This window comes from Hibiscus syriacus, unplaced genomic scaffold, assembly GCF_006381635.1.
Source record: "Hibiscus syriacus cultivar Baekdansim isolate YM2019G1 unplaced genomic scaffold, ASM638163v2 tig00001869_pilon, whole genome shotgun sequence".
Lineage (NCBI taxonomy): Eukaryota > Viridiplantae > Streptophyta > Magnoliopsida > Malvales > Malvaceae > Hibiscus > Hibiscus syriacus.
The window spans coordinates 308,066-335,568 of NW_024061896.1; the positions used below are offsets into that span (position 1 = coordinate 308,066).

The window sequence follows — 27,503 nt, forward strand, 5'->3', positions numbered from 1 at the left end:
CCAATCTTCCTACTTGTTAACTAAAAATTACGATGGTCGGGATTTGCCTCGTGTTTAAAGGTGGAAAAAAAATGGAAATTAGGAATAATCAATGATAACATGCATATTGTCTAAGTTAATAAGTTTTGAAAAAGGTAAGTTGTTACCTTAGAAAAGGAATTTGATGTTACCTCCCATGCTTCCATTCAGTAAGTTGTTGTTTGGATAGAAAAAAAGATCGGGCTAATATTTATAGTGGAACCGAAATTTATATTGAAATTCAAACTAAAATTGAAATTTAAATTCAGCCTTTGGTTAAATATGAAATGAACATGAAATGCAGTGTTAAATTGAACATGGAAATTGCATAATTGTCTGAGACAATTCAATTAACATGCGTTATGAACTATAGAGGTTGTTACACTTGTCATATTAGAATAAAGTACTCACATGGAAGAGATAGATATCTTGTTTGGTTATGCACAACCCATCCGAATGAAATATTTACTGTATGTCACATGTTATACTGTGCAATATTAAAAGACATGGTTATTGTGTTATATGTTTATACATAACAATGTTCAAATAATGTTCAAATAATCAAACGCACAACGAAATCCATCCGAATGAAATATACTAACAATATAATCAACCCAAAACATTCATACATAACAAATTTATACATAACAATGTTCAAATAATGTACCCACAACGAAATTAATTCGATGGAAAAGGGTTATTACTAACAAAGTCCGGAACATTAGGCACCTTCAACAAATTTTCCAAATACTCTCGTATTTTACCGCCTTTTTCTGAGGACATATATAAATAATTTCAATTATCAAACTATTCAGGTGCAATTTTACTAAGAAGAAACTAAATTAGCATAATCAGGAATAAATTTGTGTCATACCTAGAGCATTGTCGTCCGAATCGGAAGTAGCGTCGAAGGGATGTGGACATATGTAATTGTTTTTCTATATAAAAACATAAATTGTTAATCAATCATTTTTCGCGCTGAATCATCGATGAACAGTGTATTTAGGGCGTTAAAATCAGGATACTCGTTCCAAACATCATTGAGATCTTTATAGTAGGTCACATTATCTTCTGTTTTGCACCTTCCTTGATCCTGTTTACAAACAGTTGAATATAAATATGTAGGAAGCATAGACAAACTAAATTCAGTAAAGTGTAATGACATTCATCTTACTCAAACGAATAGAAACTGGTCAGAGAACAAAGGTAGTTTCTCAAGTACACGGTCGATGTTATGCCTAAGATTGTAATCAAGTTTGAATGTTAACATTTAATTGTATATTAACGATTTTGGCTATATTAATTTAATTGCTCAACAGTTCTAACCTCATCTTGGATGACCAAATGGAAAAAAACAAAATTATGTACACAAAAATGCATAAATTCACACAATCATGTTATGAGGATAACATCTACAACATGAACAAAATGAGATTAAAGTTGTACGCTTATATGTTAAAATAATGGATACAAATGAACATAATTCAAACCTTTTGGATGTCTTGGGATGTAGGCAATGCCACCATTGACATAAAAAATTATAAGTTTTCTTGCAGGTGGCGTTGCAGACACGATATACTTGTTTGGATCATCATCATCATTATCATCTTCATCGTCATCTTCATTGACTGCTTTGTTGTCCAAATCTGTTAAAAGAAAATAAAATACATTTAACAACGTGTAAATATGTAGAAACATAAATAATTAATTACCTAACTTGTTTGATGTCGTTGACGTAACTCGTCACGCAAGGTGGAGACTTTATCGTGCAATGATGAAATATCGCCTAGCATTCCGCTCACAAGGGAATCAATATGCTCCCGAAAATTGACCATGTATTCCATCACTGTCTTAATTATGACATCATCTCCACCTGGAGCTTCTGGAGCTTCTTTCATTATTGCGTCTCCCACTGATTGGTCGTCTTCATGGCCAATATGGTCTATTTCCTCCTTCTATTGATCTAATATGACATCCTTCACACGCTTTTAACCGATATTTTCAACAAAATCATATCCCGCTCAGGTAATAAATAACATGTTAATCTTGCGGGTTAATCGAACAGGGACGTCAAGCGAAAAATCAACTTTTCTCTTATTCAAAAGATGAGTGATGACACATCCATATGATAGTGAAGTTGAAATTGATGCTCCCTTTGTGACCATATATACAATTGAAATAAATATCAGTTTAGCAATGTTTGGAGCCATTTTCATTCTATACTTTGCTATCCACCAATAATCGTTATCTCGAATCGTTGAATATTTCCCCCAGTAGGCCGAATAAACCAAGTGAGCATTTTGTGAAACACTCTAGCCTCTACATCTAGGTGAATTGGGCTATTTCTAGCAACCCGTTGTATTATACTATCTATACCATTTTCATTTGTATCCCCTTTATTCTGTATACCTATAACCTCCGCAATAGTATCCGGAGATATATATATATATATCCATCCCCATGACATGGGTATTAATTCCTATTATATTACTCTTATTAGGCTCACGCTGGAAGGAAACATTGTTGTAGAATACTCTAACTAGGTGGGGTAATATTTTGGCTCTACACCAACGAATTCAAGCCAACCCCAAGATGTAAATATAGATTTAAAACTAAAACCATATTTATCATCGAACAAGAAACCCAAGTCAATGACACATTCGGGGGGAATCTTCCTTACTTTGAAACTACTCTACGATCTTTCTTTCTCCTTATCGGATCTAAAGTTCAGAGTTTCGAATGACCTGATTTGATCAGAAGAAGCAATTGGTTCAGAAGGAGCTTGTCCTTGAGAAGAGCTTGGTTGAGAAGAGCTTTGAGAAAGACCGCACCTCTGACGCTGACGTTTTGGAGCCATTTTGGGTGTGGATGTTGTTACATTGGAACACAAACAAATTAAGGAAAGAAAATAGTTCAATATGGAAATCAATCAAACCCATAAAATATTGATAAATTTACATGAATATCTGATCATAACTGCTATGAGAACTATAGTATTCGTCGGAGTAGAAGAATTCTCTTCTGCCTTTAGGTTTAGAGTTTTTTGATTTGGAGTTTGTATTGATTATAATCTATAAATAATGAAGGGAAAAACACGCAAAATTTTAAAAGGTATTGACACAAGTTCAACCAGTGTCGATACATTATGTAGACCTATTTTCTCATGAAACCGGTAAATTTATATCGGTTACATTGTAAATTTACCTATTACATTATAATTATGGGTTTCGATGTTTTTGGGATCAATACTTTTTATAAATGTATCGACACTTTATGCGTGTACCCTTTTGGGCATTTATTCTTGACAAAAAGTATCGACACAAGTTCCACAAGTGTCGATACATTATGTAGACCTATTTTTTTCTTAAACCGGTAAATTTCTACCGATTACATTGTAAATTTACCTATTACATTATAATTATGGGTTTCGATGTTTTTGGGATCGATACTTTTTATAAATGTATCGACACTTTATGTGTGCACTCTTTTGGGCATTCATTCTGGACAAAACGTATCGACACAAGTTCCAAAATTGTCGATACATTATATAAACCTATTTTTTCTTAAACCGGTAAATTTCTATCGGTTACATTGTAAATTTACATATTACATTATAATTATGAGTTTCGATGTTTTTGGGATCGATACTTTTTATAAATGTATCGACACTTTATGCGTGCACCCTTTTGGGCATTTATTCTGGACAACAAGTATCGACACAAGTTCTACAAGTGTCAATACATTATGTAGACCAATTCTCTCATAAAATTGGTATATTTATACCGGTTACAATGAAAAATTACCTATTACATTATAATTATGGGTTTCGATTTTTTTGGATCGATACTTTTTATAAATGTATCGACATTTTAAGCGTGCACCCCTTTTGGGCATTCATTATGGACAAAAAGTATCGACACAAGTTCCATAAGTGTCGTAACATTATGTAGACCTATTATCTCATAAAACTGATATATTTATACCGATTACATTGAAAAATTACCTATTACATTATAATTATAGGTTTCAATGTTTTTTGGATCGATACTTTTTATAAATGTATCGACACTTTATGCGTGCACCCCTTTGGGCATTCATTCTGGACAAAAAGTATCGACACAAGTTCCACAAGTGTCAATACGTTTGGGAACCATACTAGGCAAAATGTTGGAAACAAATCTTAGTGTTTATTAATTTTGTCAATAAAAAGGTCTATTTTTACCACCTACATTGTAAATTTACCTATTACTTTAAAGTTGTTGAATTTTGTAGTTATTGTACATACCTCAATATGGAATGGCTAATCAGTCCCGCACATGATGACAATTATGTTAGTGACATTTGGAATAATGCAGACAATGATGTCCATATATCGTAAATATCAACATGACTCTTATTGTGTATAAGAAACATGTACAACAACCTACTGCTAACTTTTCTCATCTCATACATAATTACATTTACATACAAAATTATAAATCGTATACAAAATTATAAATCTTATACAAAATTAACCCTACATTTACATCATCGCTTCCTTTTGTTATTCTTGTGTCTCATGGCAGCTTTTGTCATCTCATCTCTTAGTTTATTTTGATTGTGACTTACGATGTCGTTTAATATTCACGATCGATCCCAATGTCCAACAACTTATATTCAAATTGTCAATACGTTAATTATTGTAAACCACAACATTCAATCTACGACTTTTAACAATTTAACTACAAACTAATTTTTAATTCCACTTACAAAATCACCAGTTACCCCTCTAGAACCAATAGATTTCATCCACATCATCACATAAATGCCGCAATCATATCTGTTACAAAATTTGAATACCACATATGTCAATTATGAAACCTGCATAAATTAAGCTTTCTATTTATGATAACATCTCATACTCATTCAATTACTCATTCATCTTATACCCCACAAATTTGAAATTTTTCAAGGGGGCCTTTCCTAGAGAGCCACATGCTTCTACCCAATTGTGTTTCTTATTATAACTATATAATATTTTCATATGCATTAAAAAATGTGAAGTTATGATCCAAACAAATTATGCATTATAATTTACATAATTTCCTTTCATACATACCAATCTCTTAGCATCATTCACTCTCTGTTTAGCTACTTCAGATGTAAACAGACTATCATATACCGTTGCAACACGTTCTACCATATCCAACACCAATAGATACCAATGTGAATTGGCGTAGTTTATTGTGATCATGATCTGTCACAAATTTCACACCCAATTTGATAAAATTCAACATTATATATCCAAAAACATCATTTGTAATTCGTATGGTGTCTTACCTTCTCACAGTCGATGAATTTCAAATAGTTATCCAATATGGGACCCCAAAAGCTTACAATTCCCTCAACAGTTACTTTCTTGTTGGTATCCAATGCCTGTTTTTGCAATTACGCGATAATCATTATTAATTTACCGTCTATAACACTACTTTTCAACATTTATTAATTTAACTCACCGCTAAGTTGTATGGAAGGTAGCCAATCCTCCGGAGTGACTTTTTTGAATCGTAGTATATTGTCCAGGCGAGCAAATCAATAACCTAACAAAATTAATTACATAATCAGAACATATTAAATAGGTTTTAACATTTAGTACTTTCTACTTACCACATTTCCAACCCATTCCATAGGCTTTAACATTGCAACGTCAGATACACTAGCTATTGATTTCCCATTGAGATTACAGAATATCTGTATGAATCATTAGAATTAATATCTTGACATGAAATATTTAAATATCACTCACAAAGCAATATATTTCACTTACTCCGATTCTAACCCACTATTCCATAAATAATCACACATTGCAGCTTCGAGGTCATCAATTACGCTTGGAATATCCGCTTTTTCAACCTATAATTTTGCATACAAATTTTTGTCACAACAACATGATAAAAATCAAATTAAGTTTTCTTTTTATTCAACTTACCTTCTGCTTCTTCTTCTAGGGTGTAGGACATTTCGAATCCAAATATGCATTTATAACACTCTCCAGTGTATAGATCACATCGACATCCTTCCTCCTCATTTCCTCCATCTTTTCTTCTTCATATTTTTTCAGTTTATCGTATTTTTACTCTACATAGCTCTTCATCTCTTTTATTTCACCCTTCATTTTTCCCCTTCATCTAAGTTTTTCTCAACCACCCCATTCATCCCCGTAAGTTCACTCCTCAATTCCACAACCTCCTTGACCACTCCATCAATTTTACCACCCGTCACCATCTTTAGTTCACCCCTCAACAACTCAAATTCTTCCACCACTCCATATATTTTTACTTTCACTTCCCCCTTTTGCCTCTCATGCCTCTCAAGTGTCTCTTCGACTCTTGATTGTCTTTGCAGAATATTAAAAAGGATTTTTTTTATATCAGTCAATTCAGACATCAAAATGTCGAATTTATTTTGTTTTCCCTCACCGTTATCCCCCTGACCGTCATCCACATATACAACCATCTATTATTCCTTCTCCTCTGCCTCCATTAGCTCCACTGCTTCCTCTACCTCCTTGCCAATAACCTTCAAAATTAAATTACAATATTAAGACATTGATTATATTCTTAATATTATTTAATTACATTTATTACCCTTTCTTGCTTCCTCGGTCTATCCAACTTCAACTTCGCCATCACTCTAACCACCTCTTCATTCCCCTATGCATAGATGCGTGCCACTCCGATTCTTTCATAAGCCGACAAACTATCACAGCCCGACCAAAAATTGAACAGTGCAACATGCATTTATAATAAAAATTTATCATTTTATATAATAACTATACTATCATTTTATATAAAAAACAAAAATGTTCTTCAACTCAGTTACCTCTAAGATTGCTACGCACCCTTTGAGGTATCTCTGACTGCCCTTTTGAAAGGTGATTATTTATTTAATCAATCTCGAATGGACATATTCAGCCCAATTGAATTCACCTTTCAAGCCTTCATCGCAAATGAGCTTCATATTGTGCTTGTTCGTTGATGTATCACCCGTTCAGATATGTGGTTTATAGTTAAGAGGAGACGTTCAAAGGACCATGTTCAGAAGATTGAAACAGACATCTAGTGTGTTCCCATAAAACCATAATAAATGAAATCATAATTTAAAAACAATAGTAGTTTATTTCAGGAAATAGATTTTTAAAATCATTGTAATACCCTTCACCCATACACCATATGAAATACCCCAGAACAGGTATCCATAAGGACTTACCTTACATCTCTAGGATCTAGGAGTCCAATATCGAAGATATATGCATCCATAAGGACTTACCCTAGACCACTAGAATCTAAGAGTCCAATACGGAAGATACATGCATTCATAAGGACTTACCCTAGACCTCTAGGATCTAGGAGTCAAATATGGAAGATACATACGTCCATAGGGACTTACCTTATACCACTAGGATCTAGGAGTCCAATATGGAAGATTAGAACAGGCAGAAATTACCAGCTAGCTGAACTTCAGAGTCTCTAGACACCTACCCAGGTAGTACCCAGCAAAATAGATCTGATAACAGACAATAATATCATAAATAAGGAACTAGAGATCATAAACTAGTAATCTGAAACCATATATCAGAAATCATACTTTATATAAATTAGAGAAAATATTTTTTGTCCACATGGAACACACTAAAGGATCAGGGTATTTTTCGAGGGCACTTGGAAATTATTAGAAAGGGAAACATTAAACTTATGTAAATTAATTGAATTTCGAAAAACAAATCAAATCAGACATGTAGAAATTTATACTTTGGAACCATTTATGATTTCGGGTGCATCAGAGAGGTATTCAAGAACCTTACATTAGAATTATTTCAGATTCAGATATAACAGGAGTGATTCCATTATTCAGACTTTCAGGAGTGTTTTTGACATTTCTTTTTCCTTAAGAATTCTTAAAAATTTAACCCAATAAGGGTAAAATAATAATTTGTATTATTCTGGATTTATATCGAATTATCAGGATTCTAGGTTAAATATGGCCAAACATATCTCAACATTGAGATACTCACTAATCATTCGAACTGATATCCTTCAAAATATCCACTTTTTAATGTTGCTTGTACTAGTTGAACTAATCACCATCACCACCATTAGAGCGGATCTTGAGGGGACAAACAAATATTCCAATGATATTATTTATTTTTGTATTACAATCATATCTAAAGAGACCGACGAGCTTGGTTCGTGTTTCAATACCTTTAAAGGAAGTTCAATGCTTAGGTTTATAGGTATTTCTAGGGTTTATCCAAAGTCATTCACTTATTCCAAGTCCACAATGGTATTTAGGTCGTTTTCAATACTCTATGTTACTTCAGTCAATTTGGAGTTCAAGGTATTTTGATCATTTTGGGTCCAAGGGTATTTTGGCCATTCCAATGTTCAAATATAATCAATTCATTTCAAAAACTCCGGGGATGTGTCCTACATTCAATACTTTAGTCTTCAAATTATTATTCGAAAATCAAGAGATCAATGTATTTTAAAAACTCAATGATGAAAACTAGTTTTCTGGGGTTTTCCAAGCAGATCAAGTATTTAACAGGTAAGTTAGTAGTTTATCGGATCAAGAGGCTTTTTCAGGGTTATTTCCACTTTTAGGGAAATTTAAAAACTGTCTTAAAACTTCAAAACTTCATAATTTGGTTCCAACAATTAATTAAATAAAATCAAACTTAAATCGAATAAAAATTGGGGCGTGACAACTCTACTCCCCTTAAAATAATTTTGTCCTCTAAATTCACCCGACTTAAAGAAAAACTAAACTAAACTTCATCCAATCCTTATTCTTCAAATCTTCTGTGAGATTACAATTTCCTCTACTAAACCTTAACCAGTTGAATATGTGTTCTTGTCAGAAATCTCCCTTATTCATAATTCAAGAATCTGAACAAAATTATACTTGTGGGAACAATCACACCTTGGCTACGAGGTTAGGTTCATAGAGTGGGTAACATATTTCAATTTCATATCTGGAGTCGGGTCAGAATTTCTTGGATAAGTAACTCTCACGTTACTTGTAAAGTGCTTTACCGAATTTAGAAGAACATTGATGGTATTCCCTTTTTTCACAAGTCGATCCCTAACGGACAGAAAACTTAAGAATACTTATTATAGATAGAGGATTACATATCGTATTTCTAGTTCAGAAGAGTACGATTATAATCTAGGGGCATGTACTGACCAAACACTTTATATCAGTCGACTGGCCGGTCTAGCTAGAAAGACTCGACTCAACCTAAGCTCTGATACCACTAAATGTAACACCAAAAATAGACACAGGTGACCCGATTTGATTTGAGATGTCACATTAGGGCCACTGGATTGGCCTATAGTAAAAATCCAAAAAAATAAAAATAAAATTTTGTTAAAACATATAAAATCATAAAACAATATATATAAATAAAATACAAGTTCAGAAAACTATTCATATATTATAAAAAGATTTAAAATCATATAGTTTTAGACTCAATATAAAAATCAAATGTGACCTACATGCCTCTAATTATACTTGTATCGTAATTTGCAACTAATGCTGAAGGAACACCATTACTGATGTCGGTAAATGTACATGATTTACTTGTTAACTTGAAATGGTTAGTAAAATAGTGAGCTTTGGGAACCTAACTAATACAAAACTACCAAATGATGCTGAAGGATATGCAGATAAATGAAAAGCATAAAATTTTCTCATCGGTTCAGGCATTTACAAGTTTTCATGATGAGCTGTGGTTTCATTGATATTTCTTCAAGTAACAGATAGGTGGTTTACAGCTAAGAGGAAACATTCAGAGGACCAATTTCATGAGATTGAAACTGACGTCTAGTGTGTTCCCATAAAACCATAATAAATGAAATCGTAATTTAAAAATAGTAGTAGTTTATTTCAAGAAATAAATTAAAACGAATAAATGAGGTTGTCAGGTTATTTTCGCCTCTTCAGTAGTCAGTATCGAGACAATGTTGGCAAGTGTCTTAAGATGTCAGCTTGTGGCATGATGATTTGCCTATGTTCAACAAATAAATGAGGTTATCGGGTTATGCAGTGAGTTAACTCGATTGAGTAAGGTTAGCTAGAAAAGGGATTTAGCGATAGCAGTGAATCTTGGAGTAGCATCATCCTTGTGGAATGTTTCGATCATATAGTGTAAGATAGCAAAGGTGTGACTTCTTTATCTTCTTGCTTTCCGAAGGTTTTCGATTAAAGTTCAACGTTGGTAACGCCTTCAAAAAAATTGTAGATCGATTGCGAGTTTCGAGCTGCATGTCAGGTTGTGAGGACCTCTTCCTTCAAAACCAAATTTTATATAAGTAGTTTACCCAAGGATGAGTTGTTTTTGGATTGGGTAAATTTCAGGGACAAAATTCCTTTTAAGGAGGGGAGAGTTGTAACACCCCAAATTTCAGGCTAGTAATTTCAGGTTTGCCCGAGAGCTATGTAGACCTCGTGAAAGTCATAAACAAAGTCATTGGGCTTAATTGAGTTTGGATTTGGGCATAATTAACCATAAAATGGGGGATTTTAAATTATAAATAAACAATGAAGGACTAATTATGCAATTTCCCCATTTTTTAAAGATGAGGGTTTTATATCTCATCCTATTTCTCTTCTTCTTCTTCCTTCATAATCTCTAAGTAGCCATAGTTCCAAGGTAAGGTCTTGAACCATTTTATTATTTCATTTTTGTTCTTAATCCCCCTTGCAACATATTTTTAAAGAATCAAAGTCTTTGTTTAATCCTAGCAAAAGAAAAGTGAGGGTGTTTTCATCCAAATCACCAAGGAAATAAGTGTGGCTAAGCAGAGATCAATTTCATAATTCAAACATCAAGTTAGTGTATTTCTAATCCTTTGGAGTATTAAGTTTTCATAAATTTGTAGATTTTGCTAAGATTTGGTAATTTGATAATTTTAGGGTTTATCTTTGATTTCTCAAGAAAATCATTTTAATGTGATAATATCACATTTTTATGATACCTTAAGACCCTAAAAAACTTACTAAAGCTTTATAATAAGTTTATAAACCAAACCAAGTCATTTAGGATATTTTTGAGTTATTTCTGAGCCTAAATAAACCATTTTAGGGTTTAAGTATCAATATTGGGATGAACAGTATCGATACTGTAAATGGGAGATCGATATTGCAGGGGCAGTATCGATACTCAGGGTTACACTATCGATATTGAGGTCTATTTTTTGTACCAATACTCATAGGGTTATCAATACTTAACCCTAGGGTCTCGATACTGCAAGTAGCGTATCGATACTACTCACCTGAGATGGTTAGATTTAACTCGTTTAAGACTCGTAAGAGCTAAGGACAATCTGTAATAGTAAGGGTTAGTCTTTGAAGGACATAAACGACCTATAATAACTAGAAACACTCGTAGGAGTGGGTTACCACCAATATGGTCGTATTAAGCGTAATATGTCGAAATAATTTCTTTCGATGATATATATGTATTGTTAAACACAAGGATCATTGTAGGGGATGTACCAACAAGAAAAATAATGAATAAGTCAGATTTGGTAATAGCCCAAAGTGTGAGCTTCGAGAATGTCAGTGAACCCAAAAAGTGTAAGTTGTCCCCTTTCAGTTCAGGAGGTATTGAAGGGAAATACGATAAGAACGATTGGAGAGTCGTTACTCAGTAATGGACCCGAGTCAAAATTGGGCTACCTAGTGCTTCAGACAGTGATCAAAAACTCAATAATCGTCATTGATCACGAAACGTGTAGAGACTTCTCTTAAGTTAAAGTGACTAAAGCGTCCTTAAGTAACAAACGACCAGAATAGAGCATCTTAACAAATAACAACATTAGTAGACTAATAAGCCTCCGTATAACGTTCTAGGTGAGAGGACGAACAAGATAGCATCTAGTAAGAGGATAACCTCACTTTAGTGAGCCCAACTATGCTAGGGTATAGCCAGTCTACTTTAGTTGTCCAATGGGGTATTCTTAGTGCATGAGACACCTCGGGAGCTAACTAGGGTACGAGCCCCAAACACTCGCGAGGAGTGGATTAACGATGTGAGTGTTGTGTGGCATTTAGGCCTTAAGTATGCATGGGTAGTAATAATTATGAATCACCATAAGGGAATAAAGCACTAAAATACTTTTAAGCTTGGGTATAACGACCTAGGAGAGGGAACAGTCAAAATACTAGTAGTGAGGGAGCGTTCTCACCTACTTTTGATGGAAATTATGATAATGACAAGATAACAAGGAGATAATAATACTATATGTTTGATAACCATAAGAACCTTATGAGGTATGATTTCATAAGACTTATGCCTATGTTTGTTGCTTGGGAAACGATAAAGACACCCGAGTTACTTGTATGCATGACGATTGTCTAAAGTATATATATGTGAAACATTTGGATATATGCCAGCAGTGCTAAGGAACTTTAGTATCAATGCGAATGCACTTTCGTATCAGTTCTAAGGCACTTTCATATCAGTGCTAAGGCACTTTAGTACCAGTTCTAAGGCACTTTCGTGTATTGTTGGTAATGCCAATAAATATATGTATATTTGATGTTTTGTTATGTATCATGCTTATTGCATTCTTTCATTTTGTTATTGTGATTAGAGACCCAATAATTGTATACTCATGGCGAGCCTCTTAGTATAAGACTAAGGGAAGCATGAGACTCAGACTATAGCGATTAAGTTGTTGAACCCTAAGTAGGTAGCACATGATCCAAGTTATACATGTCTATTAATTGGTACAATGTCTTTAGAATGCTTATGTTTATGAAATTCTTATGTTGCTCTAGATTAGCGATTATACTGTCAGGCTTTGTAAGCTCAGCCTTCGGATGTTTTCCGTTGATAGGCCAATAGCTTGAGTAGTTCGTGGAGCACCGTCGTAGCAGGACTTGTAGCATCTCCGGAAAAGTATTATACAGTAGCTTTAGTGGACATATGTATTCATAGGACCTTACTCATGTTTTTGTTTATTAATCTCAATGTCTGTATTATTTTGGTTTTCAAGTATATGTCATGGAGCTCCGATTTGTAAAATGTTTTATAACAATCATTTATGTTTTAATTATGATACCATTCAGTATGTTTAAAGGAAAATGAACATGTTTTAGAGATAAGGGGTTACCTCGGTAGCATAATTGAGCATTTTAGGGCTAATCGGGTTAAGGGTGTTACAACGTATACGGGTTAAAGGTGTTTACATATATAATAGTTGGTCTCCTTTGGAGATATTACAATTGGTTTTTTAATAAAATTTTAAAAGAGTAATGCCTCTCATTATTCTTCTTTCCTTCTTCATCTAAGCATTTTCCATAGATTTTGTCATTATCAGATCCACCTCTAGCACGCGAAGAATGTGATACACTTTAAGTTGCACCTTCACCTTAACCTTAACCCCTACTTTAACCTATTCATATTCGGTAGTTATTGATGAGCCTTTCTCTTCATTGTGGAGGGAAGAGATGGAGAATCTTTGGCAAAAAACCATCCTCTGTGCCATGGTAGAAACAAGGATGACGGTTAAAGGGGAAGGGAATGATGTTGATTTCAGGTCATAATCATAATCATCATTTTGATTACCAGAGATGGCTTTTCATTGCGACAAGCGATAAAACAAGAAGCGGACATCGTCGAAGAAAGAGTCAAAGAGACTATACTTGTAGTCATCTCTCTTGCTTTACTGAGCAACATATTCTTCTTCTTTCCCTTCGGTTTTCGACTTCTTTATTTCAGTTAAGATGTGACAGACCTCCAACATCATTTCTCTTGATATTTCAGCTGTATTATTTTAGAAGTTTCTAAATATTGTAGGACTTAAAACATCCCCATTGTAACATCCCTATTGTTCGAGGAAAAAAATTCCTCCAACATAGTTTAGAAGTTTATTTTTACTTTAAGCCTTTCTATTATTATTGAAAACTTTTGGGAATATTGTAGGTGGAATTTTTTTCCTCGAACAATGGGGATGTTTGAGAATTATTTTAGGATTTAAGTCATTTGTTACCATGAACATAGAACTTTTCAGGAGGGAGTGACGAGTTTCATAAAGTATATTAAACAAATAAAACTCGTCATATGAATTAGAACAAAATAGTATCAAACTTGTCATATGAATTGTAACATAATTGTATAAAATTCGTTATTCTATCATGACAAGTTTCAATTATTTATTATATTTTATAGAACTTGATACTCTCTCGTAACAAGTTTCACAGACACTATAGGAAATGACCTAAATACTTAAATAATTCTCAAACACCCTCGATTTTCCAAAAGGAAATTCCCGTCTAGATTATTTAGACGGAAGTCTTAGTTTTGATACTAGAAATGGATTGTGTCCCTGGCCAATGAATTTAAGGGATATTTAATGAGTTTGCAAATTTACATACTATTTAACAAAAATCTGATAATTGCATGAGACAGAAAGCGAGGTTTCTATCCACATAAACCAAAAACTTAAGGAATGCAACGCAGGCTCTGCATCCCAAGGCCTCAATATCTATAGATGACTTACCAATCCATGCAAATGCAACATCCAGCAAAAACCCTGCCAGCCAGATTGAAAATTTTAATATTATATCAATTAAACCTTCCATTCTGTTCAAACTACATAATTCAATCCTCTTGAAAAAAAACCCTTCAATTTTTATGTCAAATAAAATCCAAATATCAAATATGTCGTTTTCCCGTCAGTAAACTAAATTTTCAATTCAACTCATAATTGAACATTCAAATAAATCACTTCTTGGTTTCACCTGGGGTTTCCATTTCTTTTCCAACCATGATCACTGTAGGCAGACTGTTACTCGACCAAGTTCCAACCATTCCACATTCAAATGTCTACAACAAATCATCCTACATCTTCCAAAAGTCTAAACTCCAATACAACCAAAATTGATTAACATATGATAATATAATAATCGGACCGATATAACGTTAGTTTTAAAAAAAGCGTCTATGCGCGCCTAAAGCACCGGGCGCAGGTGGGCATTGGAAAAATCGCCTCCGACAGCACAGGCGAAACGGTGAACGGTGGGCGCGTGCTTCCTGCGCTTTTAGCGCTTTTTCAGAGTGACGCTGGCGCTTCTGTGCTTTTCGGGGAGGGGAAAAGTTAGTTCAAAAAGGCAGTCCCCTGCCTCCCCCCGTCACCACAATGCAGCCACCATGACGCCGTCGCACGCTTCCAGTCGCCAACTGTCAACCAACAGGTCGTTGCTCTTCTTCGTCGCACACACTCTTTTTCTTTCTTTATTTTTATTCATTTCCACCAACTTGCATAACTGCCTATTTTTTTCTTGAAAAAAAAGAAAAACAAAGAAAATAATTGCAACAGCTGGATATATATCATACTCAAATAAAGTAAACTATAAATACTTAATGCACCATCTTTTTCCATATTATGCAGGTAAAACAATTGTTAATAGCATTAATGTCTTCTTTTTCCAATCTGCTATTTAATATATTATCTTTTCCTAAATTATAGCATTAATGCCATCTTTTCCCAATATGCTATTTATTACATTATCTTTTCCCAAATTATGCAGTACAACAATGAATTATTAATACTTAATGTATTATCATTTATCTATATCTATTGAATTTAATTTATATTACTTTAAACATCTATAATGTTATTAATATTGAATACTTTAATATTATTTTAAACATCAATAATTGATTAATATTGAATATTTTAATATTAATCATAATTTTGTTTTGAGTAACAAATATGTCAGTTGATTTATAGATTTTTTAGTACAAAAGTGCGCCTCACCTACGAAAGCTATACGCCTTGGGCTTCAGGGATCTTTGCACCTGGGTGCACCTTACACTTTTTAAAACAAAGGATATAACGGATAACACGAACAAATAAAAAATAAAGCAAAACTAATCCGAAACAAAAATCAGCATACACACATATTGCACCATCTCTAGATAGATCTTTGGTAGGCGATTTAATCTGCCATGGCTTCCTTCCCTTACAGAACTTCTGCATAGTACGCTTGGAAGCTTTTCAGTCAAATGGGAAATATGAAGCAGAGATGAGACTACGAAAAGAAAAAGGAATGAAATAATAGTGAAGAGTTTTTAAAAAGGTACACAATGAAGGGGTATACTTTTAATACATTTAGAAGCTCACGCCTCATTCACACAGATCCAAACAAGAGAACCGTATTTAAAAGGTAAATAAAACAAGCAACACATACATCAATCCAACAAAAATTTACAGGATCCTCACTGTATGCATGCACGTATGTAGTGGCACAAATGGGGAGGGATTAATATGTAAAATATATCACAAGACATTGTTTTGTAGGACACTCACTAATAGAGAAGAGAGCATCGGCATCCAAGATAATGACAAAGAAAGTTCCAAAAAGTCATTATACATGTCATTCGGGGAAGCGACCAATTAGTCTGCACTGTTCTGGAAGCAAAGACGATACTACTTGTCCGTTGAGGGGGAAAAACTCACCATCAATGCCACAACCATTATGAGTGTGTTTCCCAGCCTTAATCTTAACTGATTTCACCTGGCATTTCAATGGAAGTTAAATCATGCGTCAATGTTTATGGATATTGGACCCAATTCATTGATCTAACATAAGAATGCAAATTATCCCAAAATAAATCGAAGAGCATGGAGAAACTATCCTGGTGTGAGAAACAGTGCACAAACTACAAAACAAAGTCAAACCAGGCAAGAATTCTGCACCAACAATTTGTACAACAATCTTTGGGTAGAATTTACCGGTCAATAATAAATTGTGTTTGAAATATGATGTCTATTGTCTAAAGGAAAATTGATGCTCTTACCTTGACATATTCAACATATGGCAGCGTAAGGTGTTTACCCATCTGTAGCAACAAGAAAAATCTCATCAACCTGAGTCGCCCACTCCCGTTAACTAAGAGCATGTCCATGGTATTGTCATCATGTTCGGCTCTTGGAGCAACCACTTGAGAACTTTGCACTGTTCTGCATGCATGATTGCACACAATGATGCCAAGAAACGGCCCCTTGGTCACAACCCATTTATCTTCAAGTCTCGGGACAACTTCCTTGTTCATTCCTGATTCAACATCATCTGATGGCCCTGGTAACTCGATTGGATTTTCCACATCCCAAGTAGCCTCCATGTCCCACTTTGGTTCAGCATCCCAAATTGGACCAGGATCAGACAATGTCGAAGATATATCCTCTCTATCATTTGTTGCAGCATTACCCCAAGAACATCTTGAAGGATCTTGTGCTGCAGTCAACCCACTCCATCCTTTATCTGTTCTTGATTTAGATCTGGTCCTTGGCCAGTTTAGGGTCGATGAGAGTGGTAATTGAAGATGAATAACTTCAGGCTCAGCTGTTACATTTCTTTTTCCAGATGACATCCGCTTGGTCTTAGGATCAAGGCCTCGCACATACTCAGATGGTTCAGTGCTGGCATTAATGCTACTACAAGTTTCCATCTCACCTCCAGACATTCGGCTGGGAGTCATTATTGAACCAATACTAGATAAACTTGAGGCTCTAGGAATGCCATCTATGTAGGACCTCCTTGTTACGTCTGTGTACAGGTCTGACATGTCAACAACTTCTCGGCCTTCTCGATCATCTTTTTCTGCAGGAAGGTACTCCACTTCATAGTTGTACTTTGGCAAACACAAAAACTTGAAGAACCCAGCCACAAAATATCTTAGAGGACCAAATTGTTTCTGATATTTCTCAGAAAGTTTTAGGACTGCAAGCCATGAGAGAAAAATACAATCAAAATTCCCACATTAAAAACTCATAAAAGATAAGGATATTATTCTCTGCACACATCACTATATAAGCTAATAAAGGATTCCACTCGATCATTCTATACACAGGAAGTCATGTATGTATTCTTTGAGTCTAATTTTCCTCAACTGTTTTTAACAATAAAGATAAAAACCAAACAGTCACTAGAATACAAATTCAGTGTAACCAGAAATATCTGACACAAGTATATAGGAACGATATTATTCTGGTTCAGAATTACATAAAAAAGTAAATGCATACAAGGTGCTCAACCTTAAATAGGCAACTTAATACCAAAATATTCCACCAAAATCTGGGAACGCCATTTTAAAAAGGTGGAAGGTATAATTGTAACAAGAGAACAGATATCAATTGAATATAGTAACTGACAGACTTGCATTAGCCAGGGACAGATCAGGTCACCAGTACATACCATCACTGACAAAACCATAGTAGGAGACTGTCATTCCAAAGTGAATAATGCCAGACTGAATCCAATCAACAGCAAAAACATCTGTAGCTGTAAGGCCTCCCTGAAACATAGAAGGGAGAAACACAAATGTAGGCAACAAAAAGATTACTAGGCATTTAATGTATCTACAACAAGAACAACATGCTATTTTTAAATCTTAACAATTTTACTTATTTCCCTGATTATAAAAAAGAGAGTTTGCACAAACAGAAATGCAACATCATGAGATATTTCACCCAAACTTCGCATAGAAACATGTTAGGGTCATTAAGGTGTTATTTAACAAATTCAAACCCATGTTTCAAAAGGATTTTGAAAAATCAATGTATAAAGGGAGAAACAAACAACCGACAAGTAAAGAAAATCTTATCTTGAATTTTCCTAAGCAGCTTTACCTTCACAATAGAAATCGCAGCAGAGACTGGATCTCTAACTCCAAGAACAGTCCAAACCAGTGAATTATCTGAACCTGCTGGTATAATTCCAATGGGTATAGAAATTCCTTCTTTCTGATTATCTCTACTAAGCAGACCGTTAAGAACCTACAAATTTAATAGGATGTAGTTAATAATAAAACTGAAATAACAGCAGAATACCTAAAAGACCACAACCCATCCAAAGGACAGTTAAGCTTTATATTCTATTACAATGCTTTCAAAAAAGCATCTAGTCCTTATACAATACCATAAAACCCTCAAACCAGTCCCCTAGAATGAAGATCGAGACCCCAACGGTTTATGTCCTCATAACAATGAACTAATTTCATGGCTTATAATAAACTACATATCAGAATTCTGTATTAATAGGGTCTCAACTAAATAAACAGACAAAATCCTGGTGTAGGAGGGGAAAAAGAACCATCAAGCTGGCAGAATAATTTTGTACAAGGTTTCCAGGTGATTTCTTGTAACTATTATTGAAGCATAAAAAAAGATGTTTCTTATTCGAAGAAGTACAAGATGTATTATAGGGCATTACATGATCAAAAAGCAATATATTGTCCAAAAACGAACTTCATAAGAGAAAAAAAATCAAATGCATGGACTTAATATATAGAAAGTTAACTACTAGAAAAAAATAATCACGGGGAATGTTAAAATTGACATTTGACATGACAATGAAAGGGATATAACAGACAATAGTAAAGCATAAAATTGGACTTCACTCGGTCCTTAAAAACATAAAAGAATCCTATGTAGTCAATCCACATTACTAGGATAAGTATAGCAGCTGGCTAACTAAAAGTTTCAAAAGTTGTTAGTGTCCAGTGATCAATAAAAACTTCAATGGATAAAGATGTGTGGAACTGAGAGAAGAAAAAAAAGAAAGAAGTTTTCTAATCAAAATTCTCAATGAAAAACAGAAAACACAGCCTGTTTTTATAGGCTATGGATTACAAGTTAGAGTCCTACTAGATTTCTTTTCTTCCTAACTTTTATCTCCTAAACACTATCTTATCTCCTAAGAAACTTAATCCTAACCATACAAGATAAATAAAAACTTTATCTCCTAAAATAAATTAAAATTTGAAGTGAAATTCCTAATAGTCGGCAACTTTCTACAAAAGATACAGCCTCAATTGAGAATCAGTCCTCTCTACATTCAGAGGACAAGTGGTTATACCAAAGAAGACCTTTGTTAAACATGTTATTTGTTAATTTGAAAACCAAAGATGATTTAAGTTACAATATCAGAAACCATTCTGGAAGATGCATTCATAGAAAACAGTGCAATATCCCTCCCTTTATTAGGTGAAATTAAATATAATTCCATGTTTATTTTGACTCCGAATTTTTTATACAATAAATAAGCAGGAGTAACATACTTGCATAATAAGTAAACAACAACTACAATGTACTTCAAGAAACATAGTTATTTCTGCTTCCCTAAAATTATGTTTCAATCCTATCATACACAGAAGGTCATTCGGTCCCTCAAAAATTGATCCAGGAATCACTCAATGACACAATGGAATACCTTTTTCTCGGTAAGTTTGAGTAATTTAACTTTTCAATGTAACTAAAAAATAGTGATGGTGTTGAAATGTGGGGGGGGGGGGGGAAGAGGCCTGGGTATGAAGAATAAAGTTGAAATGGCTAACCTCATTGATAATCCCATCACCGCCAACGCATATTATTCCTGAAAGGAAGTAAAATTATTTAAATTCATGTTAACGGAGAATGTCATTACAATCATCAAAACCATAAACAAAGATAGAATAAGTAACTAAATGGTCAAGTATTACTACCATCGGGGCATGTGCTGATATCAACAGTAGATGCCAGCTTTTTAGCATGGCCAGCAGATGTTGTTTTGACTACCTCCAATTTGAACCCTGCAAGCTGTCACAGTTTTCACATAAAATGTGAAACTCAATGAAGCCCAAACTCCAAAACTGATTTGCCTTAACAATAATAAAAGAATATCACAAGAGAGGAAATGCATTGATCTAACAACAAATGAAAGAAGGAATGAGTTAAAGAAAAAAGAAAATAAAGCACACGACAAAACAAAATAACATTATCGAGAAAATCTGCCATTTGATCATTAAGTAGTATCCGTGATTCGGTACATAACTTAAGATGTCTTTATATATTACTTCATATTCATCTTTAAAAGGAATTCCTAACAAATCCAGTCCGCCAACATCGGTATTATAATTCAAATAATCAGTCACATGAAATGCCAAATATGCGAGTATCAATTATACTCACCACACAACAGCACAGAAAAATGGAACATAATTCAATTTTTACCTACACTTGATCAAAGGCCATAGATTGCAAAATAGTTTTGCCAAGATCTTAGCCTATTTTTTTCATTTTGATGATGATCTCATGGAAAAATATTCAACCTTCTATACTTGTAGCAAAGAATACTGCATCTTCAGTTCAAAATATCAATTTTATCCTAACCGTATTTTTTTTTTTGCATACAAGTATTCCCAAACAATAAAATTCAGGGTGTTTATGGCTTTAAGCAGTTATGTGGAAGTGCTTTTATTAAGATCTGAACGAATGATTTAACCAAGCACCTACAAGATTTAGATGCATCCAAATGAAGGTTATATGACTTATATCTAGCATTTTGATTCCCTAAGAGAGAAACTAAGAGCGCAAAAATCAGTTCATGTAAGAGAAAAGAATACACTAAGGATTTCTCATTTATAGGTTGTCAGCAGATATGGGACAGAGGAAGACAACCACTAAGTTACAAACAACAACAGCAATTATGATCAACAACTATCAATTCCAGTGTATCAAATCCATAAATAATGTTGAACAGTAATAGTATCTATACAAATTGATAAAGATGAAAGATAAAAGGGCACACCTTAAATATAGGTTCGACAATTCCATGGAAAACTTTACTAGATCGACCCCGACCTGACCTTGGATTCAATATAACAAGCATTTTTGGTGGATTCCTGCACCTGAAGACGAGCTCAGGAGGAGCATCCATTGGAAACAATTCAGAAGATGCTTGCTTCTTTGAAGAAACTAGAGGGTGAGGCAAACAATTGATGAAACACTGCTGATCTGCAAACCCACCAACCCATTGAACAGCTTCTTCTACACTAGAAGCCAAGAAACGAAAATCCTTTCGACTTCTCTTTGGTTTAATAAAGCATGAAAGGCCATAAGAACCCCTTTTCAGAGGATACGCATGCACAGTGAAATGTCTAACACCAACATTATAAGAAACCTGTCAATATAAGAAAACTGAATAGACTGATAGCAAACCCAAAGAAAACCAAAAATAAATGACTTGATTCATTGAAAGAGTCTATTTCAGAGATTAAATGGTTACCGAGATGACATCATCGAGAGACAAGACACGAGAACCCCAAACCAATGCCTTGCTAGTGAGTTTAGCAGCAATAGCATCTTGGTTGACAATATCGGTAGGAGAATTCTGCTCTACATTAGCGGTATTATTAATAGTTGGGGCATTCTTTCTCTTATCAAAAATGAGCTTCCCTGCGTAAACTATGCAACCAAGCAAATCTGACTTTTCATCCCCTCCAATGTCAATCCGATGTTCTTCTTCCTTAGATTTATCAGTCTGATCATCCGTAACTGGGGCTTCACTGCGTTTGGAGGAAGCCTTGTGTTTCTTAGTACCTTTCTCTGGGAACACAATTGGGGACGAGTGGGTTGCTATTTGGGAGCACAAACTCAGCCGCCTCACCGACTGCTGAGACGGTGGGGGCGGTGATGATGACGCTCTCACTGCCGGACTGTCACTACTCCTCGATAGACTCCCACTCTTCTGCATATCCGTTCAAGAACCTCCGCTCCGTAATTGTAACCACCAAATTTCACAACCACGGAGAATAAATAAAGAGATGGAGACATACAAAAGAGAAAAGAAATCTTTGTTTTTTGTTTTACTTTTTCCTCCTTAATAATCTCACGCCAGCTGTAGTAGAAGAAGATTACGATGACGGTGGGAGCTCGAATTGCAATAGAGGTCCCCTTAAAGCGCGAATTGTAGGATTAATCTGGCAAATCAGCTAGGATTTTCAAATTTTAGTTTTATTTTCCTGTTTTACAATTTGGATTTAAATTCCTTTTTTAAAAGAAATGAAAACCGGAGCTGAAATGAAAATTGAAAGCTTACCTTGAATGGAAGGATACGGCGGCTAACACGTAGGATCTAGAGGCGGCCGGAATGAAATGGGTTAAGATAAGCGGATTCGTCGATTGAAACCTAAGGTGAAGGCCCCTACCCATTTTCAGGCTCATTTTCATGTTTTGTCAGGCGAATATATATACGCCTATATTTTTAAAATATATATATATATAAAAATTATTTCACTCAACAACTTTTTGTTCCACTATTTTTCCTTCTGATATTATTAATATTAACATAATAAAATAATGTTGTCAAAAAAAACATAATAAAATAATAATTAAAAACGGTGTTGGTTTAAGTAGTAAACAGCTTAATATAATTTAAGTAAAATTTTAAGTTCGAGTTCTTGTTTACACAGAAAATCCTCTCTGGGAGACTCATCACCAAAATCAAATATACGACCTAAATCGATTCAAATTAATCTGGACGAAATCATAAAACTAGACGGCAACAAAAAAAATAATAATACTGATAATTATTTGATAAAATATTATAATTAATAATTTTGTTAGGAGAGGAGAAGTTCGATTTGCAAGTGTTTTCCACGCACTACCAGCCATTGACTCTTTTTTTTTTGGGTTTATCCTTCTGTATTATAACTTAGAGTTGGACCACTAATATATTTCAAAAATAGTTTTACGATTTTTTGTTTTATGTAATTTATTTATATTTTTCAAAAAAAAGTATATAATGATTTATCAATTTAATTTATTTTTTAATTCAATATAAAATTATTTATTTTTCAAAAAATAATATAATCTAAATTTTAATAGTGATGTATCTTCGTCTAAGACCCTCCGCATATTGTTTTCGTGCTCTAAAATCTTTATAGAAAGAACCTCAAGAATTCAACGTCCCTTGGGAAGCTATGATCTATTGACATGACATTTGGTATGTCTTTGTGACCTACTAGGGCTAAATCTATCTCTAGTTCACCATATCCACTTAGCCTACGGATAATCATAATGACCCTACGACTAACACAAACTCCAAAAAATGCTATAAAACCTCCTAATCAAGACTGAGAGAAGAGATGAAATAACATTTCAATCATTCATCTCTTATTTACCTCCTTAAGAAGACAAAACACTTGGACATCAGGCTCAGATGTCTTTCCACCAATTGCAGTTATCCACCTAAACTAGAAGGGGTAAACCGTCTATAGCCAAAAAAACTAACTCATTCCCATCAATAATTGGTACGATGAGTTTGAAAACCTCCTATCATAAAAGAATCAATTGAAATATACCCCTAAAGGCAAAATAGTCGATATCACCCCTCTTTTCCTAAAATTTTCCTCGACATTGTGATACATTCATTAGAAGACTTACATCAAAGAATGATACACTAGCGCTTCAAATTGACCCACATGACCAAGCCTTGGAAAAGAATACCAACAAAGCAACAGACTTGCGACTGCATTTTGAATGTGACCCTGATGTTATTTGGTCAACATGTCTTCTCGAGTTACTACCGGGTGTCTCTTAGCTTTCCAAAGATTCTTGAATCGCATCAATCCGATATCGGAAACTCAAGATAGGCTCATTTTAGTGAAGACAATGCATGCAGAAATTCCTATACGGGTTTAATACGAGATTTTGTAAATATTATGAATTTTCAATATTTTTATTGATTATTTGTAATATAATTTAATATAGGATGATGAATTATCTTTTAATATTATCTTTATTATTTTATTAGGAATTAAGATCGAGTTAAAACTTTATTCTTAGTTTATTATTATTTATTAGGAATTAGAACATGTTTAGTTTATTATTATTTTTATTCATCGGCTATTTAGGGCTTTTAAAACTCCTCTCCTATATAAAAGAGGCTTCATTCAACGTTGTAAACACATCTTTTCTTGAATACAATAAATTGAGAGTTTATCTTTGTAAGTGTTGATTACTTGTCCATTCGAAGCTTCTTTTAATTAAGTTATTTTCAAGTTCTTTGTGAGAGAGATATTCGCACTCCGGTTTGCCTCTTCATTGCGATTAAAAGCGTTGTTTAGAGCCATTTATCGAGTTTGTCTTTTCATTTCCATTAAGAGGGTTCGATAGGACAACTATCAGTCTATTTTCATCTTCATTGTCAATATCATCCACGCCACCATCTCCATAATTTGTCAATAAACCCTAATTTGGCTAAGTTATCCTATCTTATCTTTAATTATCCTTAGTTATCTTTATCCTTTTATTTTCCTTATCTTGTTTTGTTTAATCTTCTATATATCTAAATTTCCACCAACCCTAAATCTTGCAAAACATCTCCTTATCGTCGCCCATAACATCTCAATATTTTCCTCTCGTTCTTTGATCGAGTCTAGAGATTCTAAGTTTGATTCTTTAACGATGCCGCTATTGCATCTCTATCACATTGTGATACCCTGATTTTCAAAGTCAACGCGTGAGAGTTGACTTGAAAGATATGCGGACTTTGAAGAGTTAGCAATTGAGTCGTTGGTCTGAGTGTGGACTTAATTAGATGTAATTTAGGCTCGATTGGACATAAAAGGGGATTTGTTTAATAGAAGGCTCAATTGGAAAGATCAAAAGTTTAATTAGTCTATTTGTGAAAATGAAGTTGATTTCTTGATATTTATTTCGACTTTGGGTGTGGGTTTAAGTGAAAGGTGAACACTTTCACTATTCTTTTCTATTCCTTTTTTCTTCCTCATTTTCTTCTGTCATCCTTTCCTCTAAGCTCAATAGCTCCAAGTGGGTGGTAAGAGTTCTTTTCCCTACTTTAATAAGCTTTAAATATGTCTCTAACACTTCCTACAATCTTCTTTGTGTTAAGAAAATACTTGTTTTCCTTGTGTGGCTAAAGAAAGTGGGCGTGAATAATCCTAGATCATGAAGAAATAAGTGGAGAGTTGTAGCTTTCTGAAGGAGTATCATTTTGGGAATTTAGCTTTAAGGTAATTTATTTCTAATCCTTTATGATGTTATGGCTTTCATGATAATGATGCTTTGTTGAGATTCTACTATTTAAGCATGTTAGGGTTTGTTCTTGATTTATGACTTGGATAACATTTTTGTTGTAAATTTTGTGTTTTTATGATGCTATATGACCCTAAATAACTTCCCTAAACTTTAGGACATAACTTGGGATCAAACTAAAGGGTTTGAGAGGATTTTTAGTGATTCCTAAGACTTATTATGGGTTTTCTAGTTTGTACTATTGATATTACTCAATTAGTATATATATTATTCATATTCTAGGTGAAAATTGGGTTTTCTTAACCACGATATCAATACCGAATGAACCGGTATTGATAGTAGTCTTTAATTATCAATAACTAAAGTAATAATATTGATATTGGAGGCTCGGTATCAATAATAGATTATTCGTGTCGATATCGAAGGGCTCAATATTGATACCAGATTCTTGGTGTTGATACCGAGGGGCTGGTATCCATACCAGATGAATTATTATTCATACCTGAGGGTTGGTATCCATATCAGATGAACTGGTATCTGCACCGAAGGCTTGATATCCATACCAAATGGATTGGTATCCATACTGAAAGTTTGGTATATTGGTATACATACTAAAAGGGTCAGTATCCATATCAAAGGCTTGAGATCAATACCGAAGGTTGTTAAAGGACTAGAAATACATTTGAACTGGTAAATGGCCAAAATACTCTTATGAGGCATAAATTACCAAAAACACGAGGTAAGACACTTTTAAAATTACTCTTATAATGATGTGTAATGAATAATTATGAATGATGCATTGTTGTGAAGGATATACTCGTAAGCGAGATGGCATACCATGTGAATAATGTGATAGAGAAACTTTGTACCATGTGAATATCGATAACCAGTGATGTTGGGATTTCGATGAAGCTCAATTAATTAACCGAATAATTTACCAAAAGGGGGTGAATTGGCTTTTTGAGTTTAGGGAGTAAGGAGTATAAAGAGATAAACAATTTGCATAAGGATTTGTAGTGGTTTGACTTCTCAACCAAGTCTTTATCCATTACCTAAGCTCCTCACATAGGATTTTCTAACAAATTCACTATTTTTTTTCTTTTTCCAGGACAAAAGAGATAACATTTACAACTCCCTATCTTTTAAAAGGCTAAGCTAGAACCAATCCCCTTTACAAAGGAATACAAGATGTAAACAAGAAAAACCTCTCAATAGGAAGGTGTTTACAAAAATTAAGTTTACAAGAAAACAATTAAAAGATATGCAATAAGATCAAACACACTTATATACAAGAGAAAAGGAAAAATAAAGAGTGAAAAAGTTTTTCTCTTGATCTCTATTGCTTGGATAGGTGTTGTAACCTTTTTCAAGTATCCTCAACTTGTTTTTATATGTTGGAATGAGTTTGTTTCCGTTTCTAGCAGTTGGAGATTAATTTTTTGCAAAATAAAACTGCCCAGGGCAGGGAGTATAGGTACTCATTCAATGAGTATTGATACTACCTTTGTAATATTTAAATAAACTAGCCGTTAAAGACCGTTGAGCTTGACCAGTATCGATACTATGCTTCATGGTATCAATATCACTGTGTAAAGTAGTATCGATACCTATTTT

The 27,503-nt window shown here is 34.0% G+C and overlaps 1 protein-coding gene across 3 annotated transcripts; it reads right to left on the reverse strand.

Moving 5' to 3' along the window:
- Window positions 1-16,144: 16,144 nt before the first annotated feature.
- On the reverse strand, window positions 16,145-23,069 carry LOC120136805 (sphingoid long-chain bases kinase 1-like). 3 transcript variants are annotated; one of them, XM_039152766.1, is made up of 9 exons: window positions 22,930-23,069; window positions 22,117-22,810; window positions 21,640-22,011; window positions 20,555-20,648; window positions 20,408-20,445; window positions 18,702-18,848; window positions 18,268-18,367; window positions 16,871-17,793; window positions 16,145-16,587 (listed from the first exon to the last, which is right to left on the reverse strand). In XM_039152766.1, exons 2-9 carry the CDS (start codon window positions 22,582-22,584, stop codon window positions 16,447-16,449), a joined length of 2,283 nt encoding a protein of 760 aa, XP_039008697.1. In that variant the 5' UTR covers window positions 22,585-22,810; window positions 22,930-23,069; the 3' UTR covers window positions 16,145-16,446. The 3 variants fall into 3 exon arrangements, with proteins under 3 accessions (XP_039008697.1, XP_039008703.1, XP_039008709.1); XM_039152772.1 differs by having other exon boundaries at window positions 22,117-22,822; XM_039152778.1 differs by having other exon boundaries at window positions 22,117-22,852.
- Between the last annotated feature and the right edge of the window lie 4,434 nt (window positions 23,070-27,503).